Genomic DNA, 15,629 nt, shown 5'->3' with positions numbered 1-15,629 from the left:
GGGTTGCTAATCTTAAAACATATCTACTGAGGCAACAAAATTTCTTTAAGAAAGCAACCAAAGAGAATGACGCAGCAGTCGAAGCTAGCTACGTGGTTAGTGAGATGATTGCTAAAGCAGGAAAGCCATTCAAAGAAGGTGAATTTTTAAAAATGTGCATATTACATGCTGCAAGTATTGTCTGTCCAGAAAAGAAAGGTCAGTTTAGCAACATCAGCCTTTCTGCCAACACCGTAGCAGAGCGCATTTCTGACCTGTCAAGTGACATTTATGATCAACTGTGTGAGAAAGCAAAATGTTTCAGTGTATACTCAGTCGCTCTTGATGAGACCACAGACATCACCGACATTGCCCAACTCGCAGTCTTTGTCCGCGGTGTTGATGACACTTTTGAAGTCATAGAGGAGTTGCTCACAGTGATTCCAATGCATGGCCAGACCACAGCTCAGGAGATATTTCACCAGCTGTGTGATGCCATTGAGAATGCCGGTTTGCCTTGGAGGAGGTTTGTTGAAGCAACAACTGATGGAGCACCATCAGTGACAGGAAGGAAAAATGGACTGGTGGCACTTGTTCCAAAAAAACTGGAAAAGGAAGGTGTGGAGGAGGCCATTGCTCTGCACTGCATTATTCATCAGCAGAACTTTTGCAGCAAATGCCTAAAGTTTGACAATGTGATGTCTTTCGTTGTGAAATGTATCAACCAAATCAGATCCAGGGCTTAAAGCACAGAAGGTTTCGTGCTTTTTTAGAGGAAATGGAGTCAGAATATGGGGATGTGCTCTACTTCACCGAGGTACATTGGCTCAGCAGGGGAAACATATTGAAGAGATTTTTTTGAGTTGAGAGCCGAAGTGAAAGCCTTCATGGAGAAAGATGGGGTTGCTGTTCCTGTGCTAAGTGATTCAAAATGGCTCATGGACTTAGCTTTTTTGGTTGATATGACACATGAGCTTAACGTACTGAACAAGAAGCTACAAGGTCAGGGGCAACTTGTCAGTGCTGCCTATGACAACGTGAGAGCATTCTCTACAAAACTTATGTTATGGAAAGCCCAGCTTTCTCAGACAAACCTTTGCCATTTCCCAGCATGCAAGGCACTCATGGATGCGGGCACACCGTTCAGTGGTGAAGAGTATGTGGATGTCATTTTGAAGCTACAGGAGGAATTCAATCACAGATTTGCAGACTTCAAGACGCACAGAACCACATTTCAAATTTTTGCGGACCCCTTCTCCTTTGATGTGCAAGATGCTTCTCCTGTGCTTCAAATGGAGCTCATTGACCTGCAGTGCAACTCTGAACTCAAAGCCAAGTTCAGGGAGGTGAGTGGAAAAGCAGACAAGCTCGGGCAATTTTTGAGAGAATTGCCCCCTAGCTTCCCTGAGCTTTCCCGAATGTTCAAGCGGATCATGTGTCTTTTTGGGAGCACATACTTGTGCGAAAAGCTTTACTCTACCTGGAACTTCAATAAGTCCAAGTACAGATCCAGACTTACTGATGAGCATCTTCAAGCCGTACTGAGGGTCTCAACTGCTTCCTCCCTTAAGCCAAATGTAGCTCGGCTATGCGAGAGTAAGGGCTGACACATCTCTAGCAGCAAGAAGTAGGCAGAAGTAGCCATGTTCAAAACAGTTTATGTTCAATGTTCCATTCATGTTCAGAAAGTTAAATGTTAAAGAAATGCTAATACAGACATTTGAATCTGAATAATAATAATTACATTTCTCTGGTCAGCAACTATATTTTCTTCAGTCTTCTATATCTGCTGTATTATTATTATATTTTCATTTTCAATTTATTTATTTATTACTGATTTTTTTACTGATTTATTTTTTCTTATGAATTTGTTAATTTATTTTTATTTTTTAACACAAAAATAAGATGAAAAAATAAGACATTTGATAACATTGGAATGCTTTTGTAAGAGCTTTTCTTGTGGAAAACCTGATCCGGCCCGGCTTCATCCAGACTCTGCCTCCAGTGGCCCCCGGGTAAATTGAGTTTGAGACCCCTGGTATATACACTGGCGGGCGGCGTATCTTTTTTTCTTGAACAGTGAAGCAGCTTCGGAAGCCTTCGGAAGCGTGACGTCAGCGACCTTGCACACTTCCCTTCCAAGCCAACCTCCGCTTCACTCTTTGACAGCTATGAAACTTGTTCTGGGGACTAATTCTACAACTTTTAAATACTTTGAAGGGTGACATAAAGTGAATTGTGACAGGCAAAATAGCTCAAGGCCTTAAACTGATGACAGGTCAAGGTACAATCAATGAGGGCCCATCCAACACAAGCGAGACGATGTTTCTACAAGTACGTTAGATTACAAAGCTTCGCCTCTGTAGTCTAGTGGTTAGGTATGAGGCGTGATGTTTGAGAGTAGGTGTGTTCGAAAACTTGGGTGGTGATCGTTTTTATTTTGCTTTGGAATGTTTTTCGTTCTCTAATATGATCAATTTTCTATCAAGCCTTTCATTAAAACCTGTTGATTGCCCAGAAAAGTCATGTAATCTAGCTGCGTATAGTCTTAAAAGTGATATAATGTTCTCAACTGTTCTTTACTCAATTTTGTTGAAGATTCAACAGCATTAAATAATTGCTGATGAACCACTATGGTATTCCGCCTAAATTCATAAATAAATAAATTTTACTTTCATAAGTTTTAGATTCAGAAATATAAGTATCACATCAAACGAAAAACATTCCAAAGCAAAATAAAAACGATCGCCACCCCAAGTTTCGAACACACCTACTCTCAAACATCAGGCCTGACACCTAACCACTAGACTACAGAGGCGATGCTTACTAAGCTTTGCAATCTAACGTACTTGTAGAAACATCGTCTCGCTTGTGTTGGATGGGCCATCATTCAGGCCGCGGAGGTTGGCTTAGAAGGGAAGTGTGCAAGGTCGCTGACGTCACGCTTCCGAAGGCTTCCGAAGTCCCGAAGGCTTCCGAAGCTGCTTCACTGTTCAAGAAAAAAAGATACGCGGCCTGGCCATCGAGGGAGTACCTAGGGTGGAGGCCGGCGAGCAGGGACTCACGTGACCAAGGTCTACCCGGACGGGAGAACCGAGGGGGGGACAGCTGGTCCAGAGGGAGAGAGGGAGGGTCACCGCTGTAGCGGCACGCGGGCCAGAGAGGGCGGGCTGCCGCCAGCGAGCACCTTGAGCGGACATTCGACTTGCCACCCAGCAGTGCGTGCGGGTGGTTTGTCTTCCCTTGTTGTTTTGTTGTTTTTTTTTCTTTGCCTACTGTAACATGCCTGTGCACAGGGCAACTCTTTTATTGTGAATTATTTTTGATGCTTGCCTCCTATTAGTGTTATTTTATGTTTAGTTAATAAACCTGTCTGTTTTGTAAACTTTGTCATCGTTGTTGTGTGGTCTGCACTCAGCCTGTGGTTCGAATGGTATGTCAGCAAGCCGTCTCCGGCCGAGCGGAGGAGGTTGCGCGTTCGTCTCCGGCTGTGCGAGCGGACCCTCGGGCGCGCATCTTCCGGCGGCTAGGGGGCGGTGACGCGACAAGGATAACAAGAAAACGTCGAGTCACATGGAGCGAACACAAGAATAAAATTCCTTCACTCGATGGTTCTATTCATTTTCTTTCTTTCACGGGAAACAAAGTTCGGGCATAGAAAGTCAGGGGCAGTAACTCCCCAGTTTATTACATTGTGAAATCGCCTCCCCTGAATGAACTGTCAGAGGTGACAGCGTTTTTATCGCTGTCGTCTGTAATACATATCAAGACATAAGGTCAATGTAGAGAAAGTATCAATATGTTTGGCTTCTTTTCACTGTTCAGAGTAGGAGAACAAAAATCAAGAAAAAATCATTTTCATAAACACACACACAAACACACACAAACACACACACACAAACACACACACACATAAACACACACACAAACACACACACAAACACACACACACAAAACACACATAAACACACAAACACACACACAAACACACACACAAACACACACACACAAACACACACACACAAACACACATAAACACACAAACACACACACAAACACACACACAAACACACACACACAAACACACACACACAAACACACATACACACACAAACACACACACAAACACACACACACACACACACACACACACACACACACAAGTACTTCATGCATTGGTGCCCGTGTGTTTGGATCATCTGTATGTATTTGTGCCTGCGCGCGCGTGTGTGTGTGTGATACACAGAGTTTGAATTAAATTTTCTAGGTTTTCAGTGTGTTTGTGTGTGTGTATAACTTATTTTAGCCACTCTGTGGTCTGGAGAAGACGATGCAGTACATACAGTGAGTGAACTCTTGTCACGCTGCCCAGTGCACTTTGACCTCACGTGGTGGTGTGATGATGTCAGTGCTGTTAGCTTGTCTGTTGACACCTAGCGGCTGGCTCTGTGCCTGACCTCAAAGACCTGTTGACAGACAAGTCATGCACCTGTACATGTACCAGCAAGTTCATTTTAAAATAACAAATGAAGTATTTATACAAGGTTTGCTTTGAACGATCTAATGACTATTAATTTAACGTACAAAACAAAGTATGTTGTCCTGCATGTTTATTATTTTCAACATGGCTACTACTGTGATAACAAGCCTTCAAAATATAAATAAAGAGATTAAATAAGATGTTAACACAAGCAATGTCTGTAAATACCTAATCACATGTCATACTAAGCTGCCTTACAGTTTGTGTTTTACACCTGAGATACCTGGCTACACAACAACACCATAATCATCGTGTAAACTAGAGAAGTAAGGATGAGTTTCATGAGATGTTCTGTCCTCACCCACAGCTAGCTGCCAGGGCAGAACTCTGTGTCTCAGACATTCTCATATCCTGAAATTGTTGTCTGTGTTTGTGTGTGTTCCTGTTTGTTAGTGTGTGTGAGAGAGAGTAAACTGAGGAAGGAAATGTGTTTTATGCATTTATGTGCGTGCCTGTCTGCATATATTTGTGTGTTTGTGTGTTTGTGTGATTAAGTGTTCAGTAAGTGGAAAACAGAGAATTCACTCCGGTATTTTCTGTAGGCAGGTTGCCCAGTCCATTGTGTTCTCCGGTGATGATGTTTTCACTGTCGTCCACGTCTGTTGACACCTGAGCCCGCTGCCTGACCTCACTGACCTGTAGACACGTGAACATCATGCATTGGAGCCTCCTGTATTTTAGGTATGTGTGGGGAGGGGCTTGGATACTCATGTGAGCATCGCTGTCTTCATTCCTGTACTTCATGTATGTGTGGAGGAGGAGCTTGCATCCTGATGTTGCCAGCATCGCTGCTGTCGTTGGTTCTTCACTCGCTCCTGGTATATCTCCCTCTCCACACGTGCAGACTACCAGCAGTTGTCAACCTCTCCTCGTCTCAGACGCTGCTTTCCTCGGGACATCCTGCCACTAACAGCATTCTCACAAAGACCATCTCCGGGTGAGTTATTTTAATCATGATGTGTTTAATCTGTGGTTAATTATTGACTCACATTGTTTTGATGTAAATGTCAGTTATTTTAGTAACTGTCTTCCCTCTCAAGGTGACTTTACTTAGTCTCCAGGTTTTATCTGAAGAGGATTTATTTTAGAGACTCTATCGTCGACCTAAAGACATTTTGTTATTTTATGTTTGACCGATGGGTGAGATATTTAAATCACTGTGTGTTCAAAGTAAAGTAAGTTATTTCTGTCATCAAGCTTCTCCCACATTAAGTTCGGTTAGTACATGTACACGGCATATCCCTGTCAAAGGTCGCCTGTTACCTGAGCAAAAGGAAATAGTTACAAGAGGTCGCCAGCAAGTCATCATCTACACCTGGGGCCATAGTCACATCGCACCGCCATTTTCCTCGTCGCTAACCTCTAGCCCAGTGGTTCTCAAAGTGTGGTCCACTAGTGGTCCGTGGGCATAAGTCAGGTGGTCCGCAGCTGACAGTCGTCATATGTCAGCAAAGTGATGTTTAAAGTGATGCATTCCTCGCATTCACATTTTAATTACAAATAACTAGGTAATTTTATGTCAACTTATTACTATGCTACTGTCACAAAAAGACATTTAGTTTTAAATTGTAATGAAACAAATGCGGCAATTTAAATTTCAACTTCATAGTACAGACGGATTTTTAGGCCTTGGTGGTCCTCCATATTTTTTACTTAAGTAAAGTGGTCCGCGGTCCGAAATACTTTGAGAACCACTGCTCTAGCCACCCACCCCCCTGCCCCCAGAGCTGGCCGGTCGCAAGGCGAGCGCCACGCGTGCGAGACATGTCCCCCGTGTGAGCGCAGGTCAGCAATCGGGCCCTCCACACCCCGACTTTGAGGGAATACCTAGGAACTCCACGTGTGCGCATGCGCGAACCAACTTCTACACAATGGGTCGTTTTTACTCACGTGATACACACGTTAGCAACGGGGCACTGTCCGCCATCTTCCTTCCCTAACGCTTCGCGTTTCTTCAGCGGCTCTATATCGGCTTGTGTCACGACACCGCTAGCGTCTCTCGAGCACACCAGCGGAGTCGGACAATTGCGTGCTCTTTCACTCAAATAAACAAAACGATTTTGCCTATACGAGTCTGCCTATGTTTATTAATAAAAAAATAAATAAATAAAAAACCCTATGAAAACACAGTCACTATAACAATGGCTATTCCTTTCGTCAAACACATTTACCAAGTCCACCGAACTCCTTGCACACTATTAAAACTCACTGTCTTGGCAATGTCTCCTCTAACACAATCACACAAAATCCTGTATCTATTACTATTCAAACTCACTGTCTTGGCAATGGCTCTTCTAGCACAATCACAAAAATCCACGGAATCTACTATTAAAACTCACTGTCTTGGCAATCAAACTTCGACTAACACAACCTCCAAACTAAAATGTACTCGATCTCTTACACACTAGTGAGACACACTGTCTAGCAAATGGCTCTCTACTCTTAAACAAGCGTCCACCTCTCTCCGAATCCTTTTCTCTTCTCCCTATTAAAACACACTGTCCCGGCAGTGGCTTCTCCCTTCAATAAGAAACACAATCCTCCTCCCCTTCATTAAGTGTCCAGTTTCACCTCCTCTCACTCATTGCTTGCTACCCCAATCTCTCCCTCTCCAGTCACACCTTTTCTTTCTTTCTTCTTTAACATCAAACAAGAACCTTTGCACATTCAAATGCATATTTATTAATTCTTTTCAGAAAATTTTTGTGTCTGCTGACAGAACATAACTTAAAAAAATCATTACAGGGTAAGAAGGAACATATCAAAATCCCAATCTAAATAACATCACTGATATGGATTACTAAGAACTATTGGTTAGGTAATCTAAAATCCACAAAGAAGCTCTGGTATCAATATTGCTCTGAATTAGCTTCTGAGGAAGCAAACGGCATTTACATTCAAATGACAATAACATTTGATTCAATTATACATGTTTAGTATCCTGTTAATAAGCAAAAAATATTAACAATATTCTGTCAACAGCAAATATATTGATCAACATCATACAAAGCATGACATCTCCAGCAAAGAACAAATTCTATATTGTTCACAGTTTCACATCAACTTACCAAGTAACTTATCTGATCAGTTGGATATCGTCATGCTATTATAAATAAAGTGCGAAAGAAAAAGAACTACAGTAAGGTAATTGTGCATTTTATATTTGAGAATAACTTCTGTGGTAATGTAAACATATACAGATTGCAAGCATGCATTCTGAAAATAAAAGCTGATTTCAAACTAAAAAATTGCACTATAGCTACTCAATAGGCACTATGGATTTATGTAAATTTACAATGCAGCAACAAAGCCGAACTATTTTGTCTATGACTGGATTATCATCACCAGGCTTTGTTGCCATCAGGTCAATAGGCACTTTAGACTGCAAAATTCCAAACTTTCTGCGAACAAAGCCTATAACTCTCTCAACATGAATTCGTACAGAGGCTATTTTTCTCGAATTTTCAACTTGTAGTGGGGGAAGTTGCTTTTTCCCATGGGTAAAATCTGGAATTATTAATTTAGCTTGATAAAAAAGAACTTCATCTTCAATGTTGAAACCTCTGTCGGCCATAATTACATCTCCTGGTAACAAGTTGGACAACAGAGAAGTATTTTCAATGATGTGTTTGTCTGAAGCCCTGCCACCAAATGCATCTGAAATGTAGCTGATTGAACCTTGTGGTGTGATCCCAATCAGATATTTGGCAGAATGATATTTTTTACAGTTGGAATAAACTTGGATCTGATTGGTTTGGCCCGAGGGTTTCTGTGCTTCAAGTTCAAAACAGTCAACAATAACAGCAACTTTATCTTTAAAGTTTTCTCTAAAGCACATAGGCATAGACAGTTTCAGAGCTTCTCTTGAAGGCCAGTGCAACAAAAAAGACAACCGTGCTACAAGTACATCAAGAGTTCTATGAAAACTCCTTTGCACAGTTGACACGGATACTTTCAGCTGATATCCTATATCCTGGAATTGGTAGTTCAGTCTGATCTTAATTAAACACAGCAAAAACTCTTGCTCTTTGGACAGTGACTGTGTTTGATTAGACATGTATGGCTCTACCGTTCTGAAAATAAGGTCCATTACTGCCAATGAAGGAAGTCCCGTGTAGAATGGAACTTTAGCTTCATCTTCAACATACACCTGTCTTTCATAAATAGAACAATGTTGTCTGTTTTTAACTGAATCAAGAAGTCTGGTCTCAGAGTCCTGCATGATTGCATCCATATTTAGTCCAGTCAAATCTGTTTGAGTGTTCTGATCATTTGAACATGAATCTTCTATGCCACCATGTAAACTTTCTTTGCAAGCACTTGAGCAACCAAAATCTGTTTGAGTGTTCTGATCATTTGAACATGAATCTTCTATGTCACCATGTAAACTTTCTTCGCAAGCACTTGAGCAACCAAAATCACTTTCACATAATTTTTCTTCCTGGCTTGTCTCACTGCTGATTGATTTTCGCTTTTTGCTTGCAGTATGTAGAGTAGGGACAGATGCATTACTTCTTTTGCGAGACACAAGCCTCAAATACCTGTTTTTCGAAGTCTCAGCTTCTGAGCAAGTACTTGATCGCTCATGTCCCAAGTGGAGAGTGGGAAGCCAGGAAGGGCTGTTCCGGAAATTCACATATGCTGGCTTTCCTAGACACAAGAATAAAACAACCCATGAATTACATCTTTGTGATATTAACTACAAAAAAATAAAAATAATCAGCACTGAAAGAAAATAAACCAAATACACGTCTAAAAAGAAAAATAATGAAGTAGAAATAACATTTTTTTATCCTCTCTCTCTATAGCTATAGTTTATTAGTCGTGGTCATGCATAATGCAAGTCTTGTTTTGATGTTCACTCAAATCACGTGAACGGTCACACACCTACAATGAAGAAAATATTTATCACAATGTGTACAACATGCAGAACAACGTTAAATACTTTAGCAATTTCGAAAGCGTCTGGTTTCTTACCGCCAACAAAGTGTTTCGAACAGATAAGTATTTTGTTCCACTTCTCTTCTGTTGTAATATCCTTTCGGTAAACGGCTGCCTTCCACAGACGACGTCGTTCTTCTGTAAGTTTTCTTGTTTCGTCAACTTGGTTCAAAATAATTTTGGGTATCCTATGAAAAGATACATCTAGAGCAGGGGTGGGCAATTAATTTTCCCAAAGGGCCGCATGAGAAATTGGGATGAGTTTAGAGGGCCGGACTAATATAGTTAACTCAGTTTTACTCAATACTGTATATTTAGTATATATATTGGCGGGCGGACCAGCTGGCGGGCCGGTCAGAGACAGGAGGCGGGCCGGATCCGGCCCGCGGGCCGGCCTTTGCCCAGGTCTGATCTAGAGGAACATTTCGTTTACTGCAAGGCTTGTTTCCGCATCCTTTTATACCGCAGACGACCATGATAACCGATCAGTTGCCAGCAAGCTTCCGTAACCACTGCTTTAGTAGGGTAAGAAAAATGGCCGCTGAAGCAGCTCTCAAAAACTGATGACGTCACGTGAAAACCACCCATTGGGTTTTCCCCAACAATCGGAGGACAGTAACATCGTTTCACATCGCTCTTGACGACAAGCTGAACTACGCTGCATTTAGTGTGTATGGTATATAAGTATTATGTTCTAGTAAAATCCATTTGATATGTTTCCCTGATTTTCAAGGGTTTTTTTTTTTTTTTTTTTTTTTTTTTTTTTTAAATAATATTTGAGAAGAAATCCAAATGAGTGTCATGACAGTGATTAGCAGGCGTCTTAATGACTGACAAGAACCGAGTGTTTGTGAGTAGTCTAGTAGATAAAATGACAAGTGGTACTGCACACCTTTGTTTATTTGTGCCGTTAGAATTCAGCTGAAATAGGCCACACATGTCTATGTTTATGTCTGTCAGCAATAGATGGGAAGAGAAGATAATATACCATACACACTAAATGCAGCGTATTTCAGCTTGTCGTCAAGAGCGATGTGAAACGATGTTACTGTCCTCCTCCGATTGTTGGGGAAAACCCGCGCGTCCTACAAGCTTGTTCGCGCATGCGCACACGTGGAGTTCCCTAGGTTCCCTCAAGGTCGGGGTGTGGAGGGCCCGATTGCTGACCTGCGCTTACACGGGGGACATGTCTCGCACGCGTGGCGCTCGCCTGGCGACCGGCCAGCTCTCGGGGGGGGGGGGGGGCTAGAGGTTAGCGACGAGGAAAATGGTGACGCGAAGTTAGGCGTGGACTGTAAGGCGGGTACTGTTAGTGGACACAATGGCCAGTAGTGACCACCAGGAGCCAGTAGAAATCCGGGGGGCTGGTGCAGGTTTAATAGCCGGGTGATGACCACTAGGGTCTGTTGAGACAGGAGAGGGCTTCCGGTACTGTTAGAGCGGATGACCGCCGGACACTATCACAAGCCACGTGGGTCAGTGCATGATTCTTGGCGGTTTTACAATGTTTTCTTATACAAAGAGGCCTTGATTTCTGTCTCTGACACATTCCTGAATATCTTGGTACATGCTTTTTATTATCCTCTATAATTTACTATGCATACTTGGTTGTGATAACTCTGGTAGTAATAATGCTTGTTGCACATTATTGTAGGCTTTCTGACAGTCTATGAATGCTACTTATAGCTTCATATTCTGGGATAATTGGTTCTCTACTGCCGCATAGTGTAACGTTTTGTTGGAGGGTGCGTTTCATACGAATGCGAACGTGCATAACATCTACATGTAGAAACACGCTCGCCGCACTCTTACTCTTTTTCATACAAAAAGACCGACCAACGGTTAACACATTTAATGTTTTAAAAAGGGGAAAGAAAAAATAATGGTGATTAGAAAAAATTGATTGTAATAAGAAAGAAGAAAATGAAACAGATCTATAGCCTACTGTTTCCCGTCTGTGAAAAGTTAATAAATTTTCCCCGACATTCGACACTCCACTTCCGGTAATCAGATGCCACCAGTCAGAAGATTCAGTGTCCACACACACACATTGTCGATACAGAAGTCCACCGAACTTAAGTCCACGATCGTTAAGTCCACGCCGGGGAATTGTCGTCACGGATGTAGGAGATGTTCCTTCGAACTGTTGACTGGCGAATAATATCCGAGGCAACTTCAGTAGAGGATATGACGGTTGGGCTCTACCTTACGGTAGGTGTCGTGCTGCAGTGGAGGGTCTGTCCTCGTACACAGGTTTCCACTGTATATTCACGGAAGCATTCACTCCCATGTCTCGTTGCTGAGTACCCCGACCGTCACATGCAAGAGACCAATGTCCCGAGGTCTTCACCTCAAGCTGATTTTTCCTTCTGCTCTCAAGGACCGACGCTCATTCACCAGATTCAGCTTTTACCGGTTTCATCAAACAGCTGCTGGTACTGGAGCACTGTACACTCTGTCACAGAGAGGGTTAACGCACCTCTGAAGTCAGTTGCCGAAGTCGACACACTTCTCAGGCAGGGTCACTGTGAAGAACTTGGACAGCCATGAGCCGACCTCCGACAACTTTACTCCACAAAAACCACATGCGAAAGACCAGGACGCTGATGTCCCTCCCCAGAAGTATCCAGCCAAAAACGCTGAGCTGGCATCTAGATCTTTCTGCGGAAAACGCTGAGCTCGCATCTAGATCGTTCTGTCAACACGCTTCCATTCGTCATACGTCAGTGTAAAGATTCGCGATTCAGGCGAATCTAATTAGATTCATATTATTTTTAATTCTCCTTGATGTCAGGGGAGGGAAGTCGCGCGGAGGCCGCGTCAGCTCTAATTCTTTTTACGTCATGGATGAAGTGACGTAAGTAAGCTCGACACAGCGTAACTAGGACGACGGTAGTCAATGGAGGGAGAAGCCATGCCTGAACATTGGACTCATGATTGGTCGGCACAGTCTCCAAGAAAGACTGTGAACAGGTCGTCCTAGTTACCTGGTCGCGAAGGACCTGATTGGTCAAGAGCTCGGAAGAGAACGAGTTAACTTAGGAGATCTAACGTTTCTAGGAACAGTCGAGACCAAGCAGTGAGAGAGTACAGAGCTCCGTGGAGAGTGATCAGTGTGTGTTAACTGCCTTCAACGTATATCCAACGTTCTTCAGTGGGAGGTTATCATTTGTATTCCGAGTTGTGGTGTAGTAATTAATCCCACTGTAATACATCCGCTTCGCCGATACAAGTGATGTGGCTTTAATGTGGCTTTTAGATTCACGAACTTCGTGAAATAATTCGTCGGATATAACCTGCTGGTCCAGTCAGTCATCTCGCCAGGCCGTCTGATAACTGTCGGAGGGGGTTGACGCTGAGGGAGTAGTGTTCTTTATTTTGTTTCATCCACATCTCATCGTTAATTAATTTCATAAACATTAAATGCGTTAATCGTTGGCCGGACCTTTTTGCTGAAAAAGGTGAAAGAGTGCGGCGAGCGTGGTTTACATGCAGATGTTTACACGCGCTCGCAGACACATTCAACACACTCTTTCCTAAAACGTTACAGTCAGAACCCCCATTAGGTGAGGTAGAGAAAAAAAATCCGCGCGAAAATTGCGTCAGCATTCCCGCGTCATTGAATCACAGACAACACCCAACTAGAACAAAACACAAAAAAACACTCGCCTGAATCGCGAATCGTTACACATAGAATGTGAAAATAGGATATACCGACACAAACCTGCTTGTGCTTCATTGTTCCTGTCAAGGCTTCCTTCCTCTAAGAAACAGACTTAAACTTAACAAATGCAGTTTCATGTACAAAATACTGACGGGTAAACAGTGTCATACACTCTCTTTACTATTTTCCTCCAAGAACACTACAACTTCTCCTAAACTTACTCTTTCCATTTCTAGACTAGACCTTTTTAAATCAAGTTTGAAAAACTCAGGGAGCGTGCTGTGGAACAGCCTCCCTCTCCGTCTTAGGCAAATGACTTTCATAAACTTCTACCTCAGCAAATTCAAGAAAATTGATGAGGCCTCTAGAGATACTTCCTAACTCTAGGAAATCTTGTAAACATGTTTTTTTCGTAACCACCACTTTTGTACATATTCAGCTTCCACTTACCTTACCTTAATCTCATAATACTTATAACTACTTCAGTTAGTTAGTGCTTTCCCTGTAAAGGGCGGGGGCTAAATGGAAAATGTATTTTCTTACTTTTTTTGCCTCACATTAATAAGGAATTACCATTGTCATTGTCATTTAATTGGCTGCTTTCTGTCCACTGGGTTAATATTTTATTTAGAGAGCATGTAAAGGCTTTACCTAAATGTATTAGTAAGAGAGATACCTGGGTAGTTACCTGACTGGTTGTTGTCACCTTTGTTGTATAGTGGGATAGTAATAGACTGAGTTCATTCCTTGGGTCATAGAATTGAACAGTTGAGCAAGGGAGTAATAACTGGGGATGCAGCGTCTAATATATTATTGACAATACCATCTGGGCATGCTGATTAACAGCTTTTAACTAATTGCCTCTTTGACCTTTTCTGTGATCTGATTGTCCACAGGTTGGACATACAGGTGCTTTGGACTACTGGTACTTTCACAAGGGTTATCTTGACCATCGACATCCATCATCCCTTTATTTAGTATTGTTTGGAAGTGCTTTACTCACCATCTTCACTGATTTGGTCCACTACAGGCTGTCTTCTGTATCTCCTCATCACCTCCCAGAAGGCCTTTGGTTTGTTGACTGCATTTTCTAGAGACTTGATTTTTAATTGATTGAAGTTTTGTTTCTTTACTGTTAGCAGATTTCTATCAGCTTTTCTTTCTCTGCTAGAAGCTGTTCTGTCTTCCTGCATTTTCTTCTTTCTACACTTTCTTAGACACTACTCGTCACTTTTTGTCTGTACACACTTAATGAAATAATGTATCAAAGGGAGAAGCATACCTACTGTGTTGTAACAAGTTACATTACTAACCGTTTCTCTTATTTATTAGCTTCCTATCACTTGAATAGGCTGTCTTTCCTATAAACCTTTGTTGATTACTATTTGTTGTCACCTTTGACACTGTCTGTTGTCCTTCATGTGTTCATGCATGCCAGACACACTAACCTAGTTTTAGTCTTAAGCTTTGAGTGATCGCTTCCTTTTGTGTATGTTTCTACGAGTGATACTTCAAAATTATTTTATTATGACATTTTTTATATTCTAAGTCGTAAATATTTTGCTGATTTAAATTAATATAATAAATACTATACGAGAAAGACTCACTCAACTTCATGCTGCTGCATGTGCTTAACAGGTGGATACAAATGATGCGATTCTTCTTATTTCTCCTTTTGGTGTCTCCTTGTCTCCTGACGAAGAAGACAGGAAGGTAAACCATGTTGACTCCTCTTGGCTTTTGGCTTACAATACATGTAAAGGGTTTGCCAATCAGCTTTTTATGTAGTCAGTAAAAAAATGAAATACGTGATCGTTTGTCAGTCGTCTAAATAATGTGTAAATAATGACAAACATTAAAGTAAGAATTGTTGTTTTAGTGACATGTTTCACAATAGTCTATTGTCTCACACTGCCGGCTTCACTTCCCGGAGTGTCCGGTCTTTCTGTTTGTTTGTCTTTATGTATGTTAACATTGAATGTCTTACTTGAGGTCTCGTGTGATGTCTGATGTGCTATGTCATGGTAACACTGGCAGACAATTTCATGAAAAGGATTAATGAAGATGTGTTGTAGTGCGTGATATTGAGGGCATACAGTCGCCAGCCAAATGTCTAATGAGCATCAGTCCCTAAGGCAGCGGTTCTCAACCTGTGGGGCGCGCCCCCCCTGGGGGGGGGTGCGAAGGTGGTCCTTTTTTAAGTTTCTTATACCGGTATTAGTGAAATTAGCTTAGATTGTGTAACCGAGTGGTGAGGGCGATCAAACTCCAAATCTCTTCTCCCTATTCAAGTACACTGTCTCGGCAATGCAGTGACTTCTCACTTCCAAAACTCAAAACACAATCCCCCTCTCAACAAGTCAGCCTCCAATCTCCCTCCTCTCGCCTTTTGCCTTCTCTCTCCCCCAATCTCTCATCGCTGACTCCCCTCTCCCTCTCCAGTCACACCTCTCTCTTTTTTAAAAAAAAAAAATCTAAAAGGCAGCATTCAGGAAAAGTCCATCA

The 15,629-nt window shown here is 42.1% G+C and overlaps 1 protein-coding gene across 2 annotated transcripts in view; it reads left to right on the top strand.

Annotated features, from left to right (window-relative positions):
* Positions 1-5,235: 5,235 nt before the first annotated feature.
* The window catches only part of LOC112570971, a 41,077-nt gene continuing 30,683 nt past the window's right edge, over positions 5,236-15,629 (top strand). For both annotated transcript variants that reach the window (XM_025249732.1, XM_025249731.1), the window contains exons 1-3: positions 5,236-5,456; positions 14,021-14,196; positions 14,763-14,837. In XM_025249732.1, the coding sequence (XP_025105517.1) occupies positions 14,773-14,837 (65 nt within the window). In that variant the 5' untranslated portion in view covers positions 5,236-5,456; positions 14,021-14,196; positions 14,763-14,772. The remainder of the gene's footprint in view (positions 5,457-14,020; positions 14,197-14,762; positions 14,838-15,629) is intronic.

Source organism: Pomacea canaliculata, linkage group LG8, assembly GCF_003073045.1.
Source record: "Pomacea canaliculata isolate SZHN2017 linkage group LG8, ASM307304v1, whole genome shotgun sequence".
NCBI classification, from domain to species: Eukaryota; Metazoa; Mollusca; class Gastropoda; order Architaenioglossa; family Ampullariidae; genus Pomacea; species Pomacea canaliculata.
This window is presented reverse-complemented; position numbering and strand designations above follow the sequence as displayed.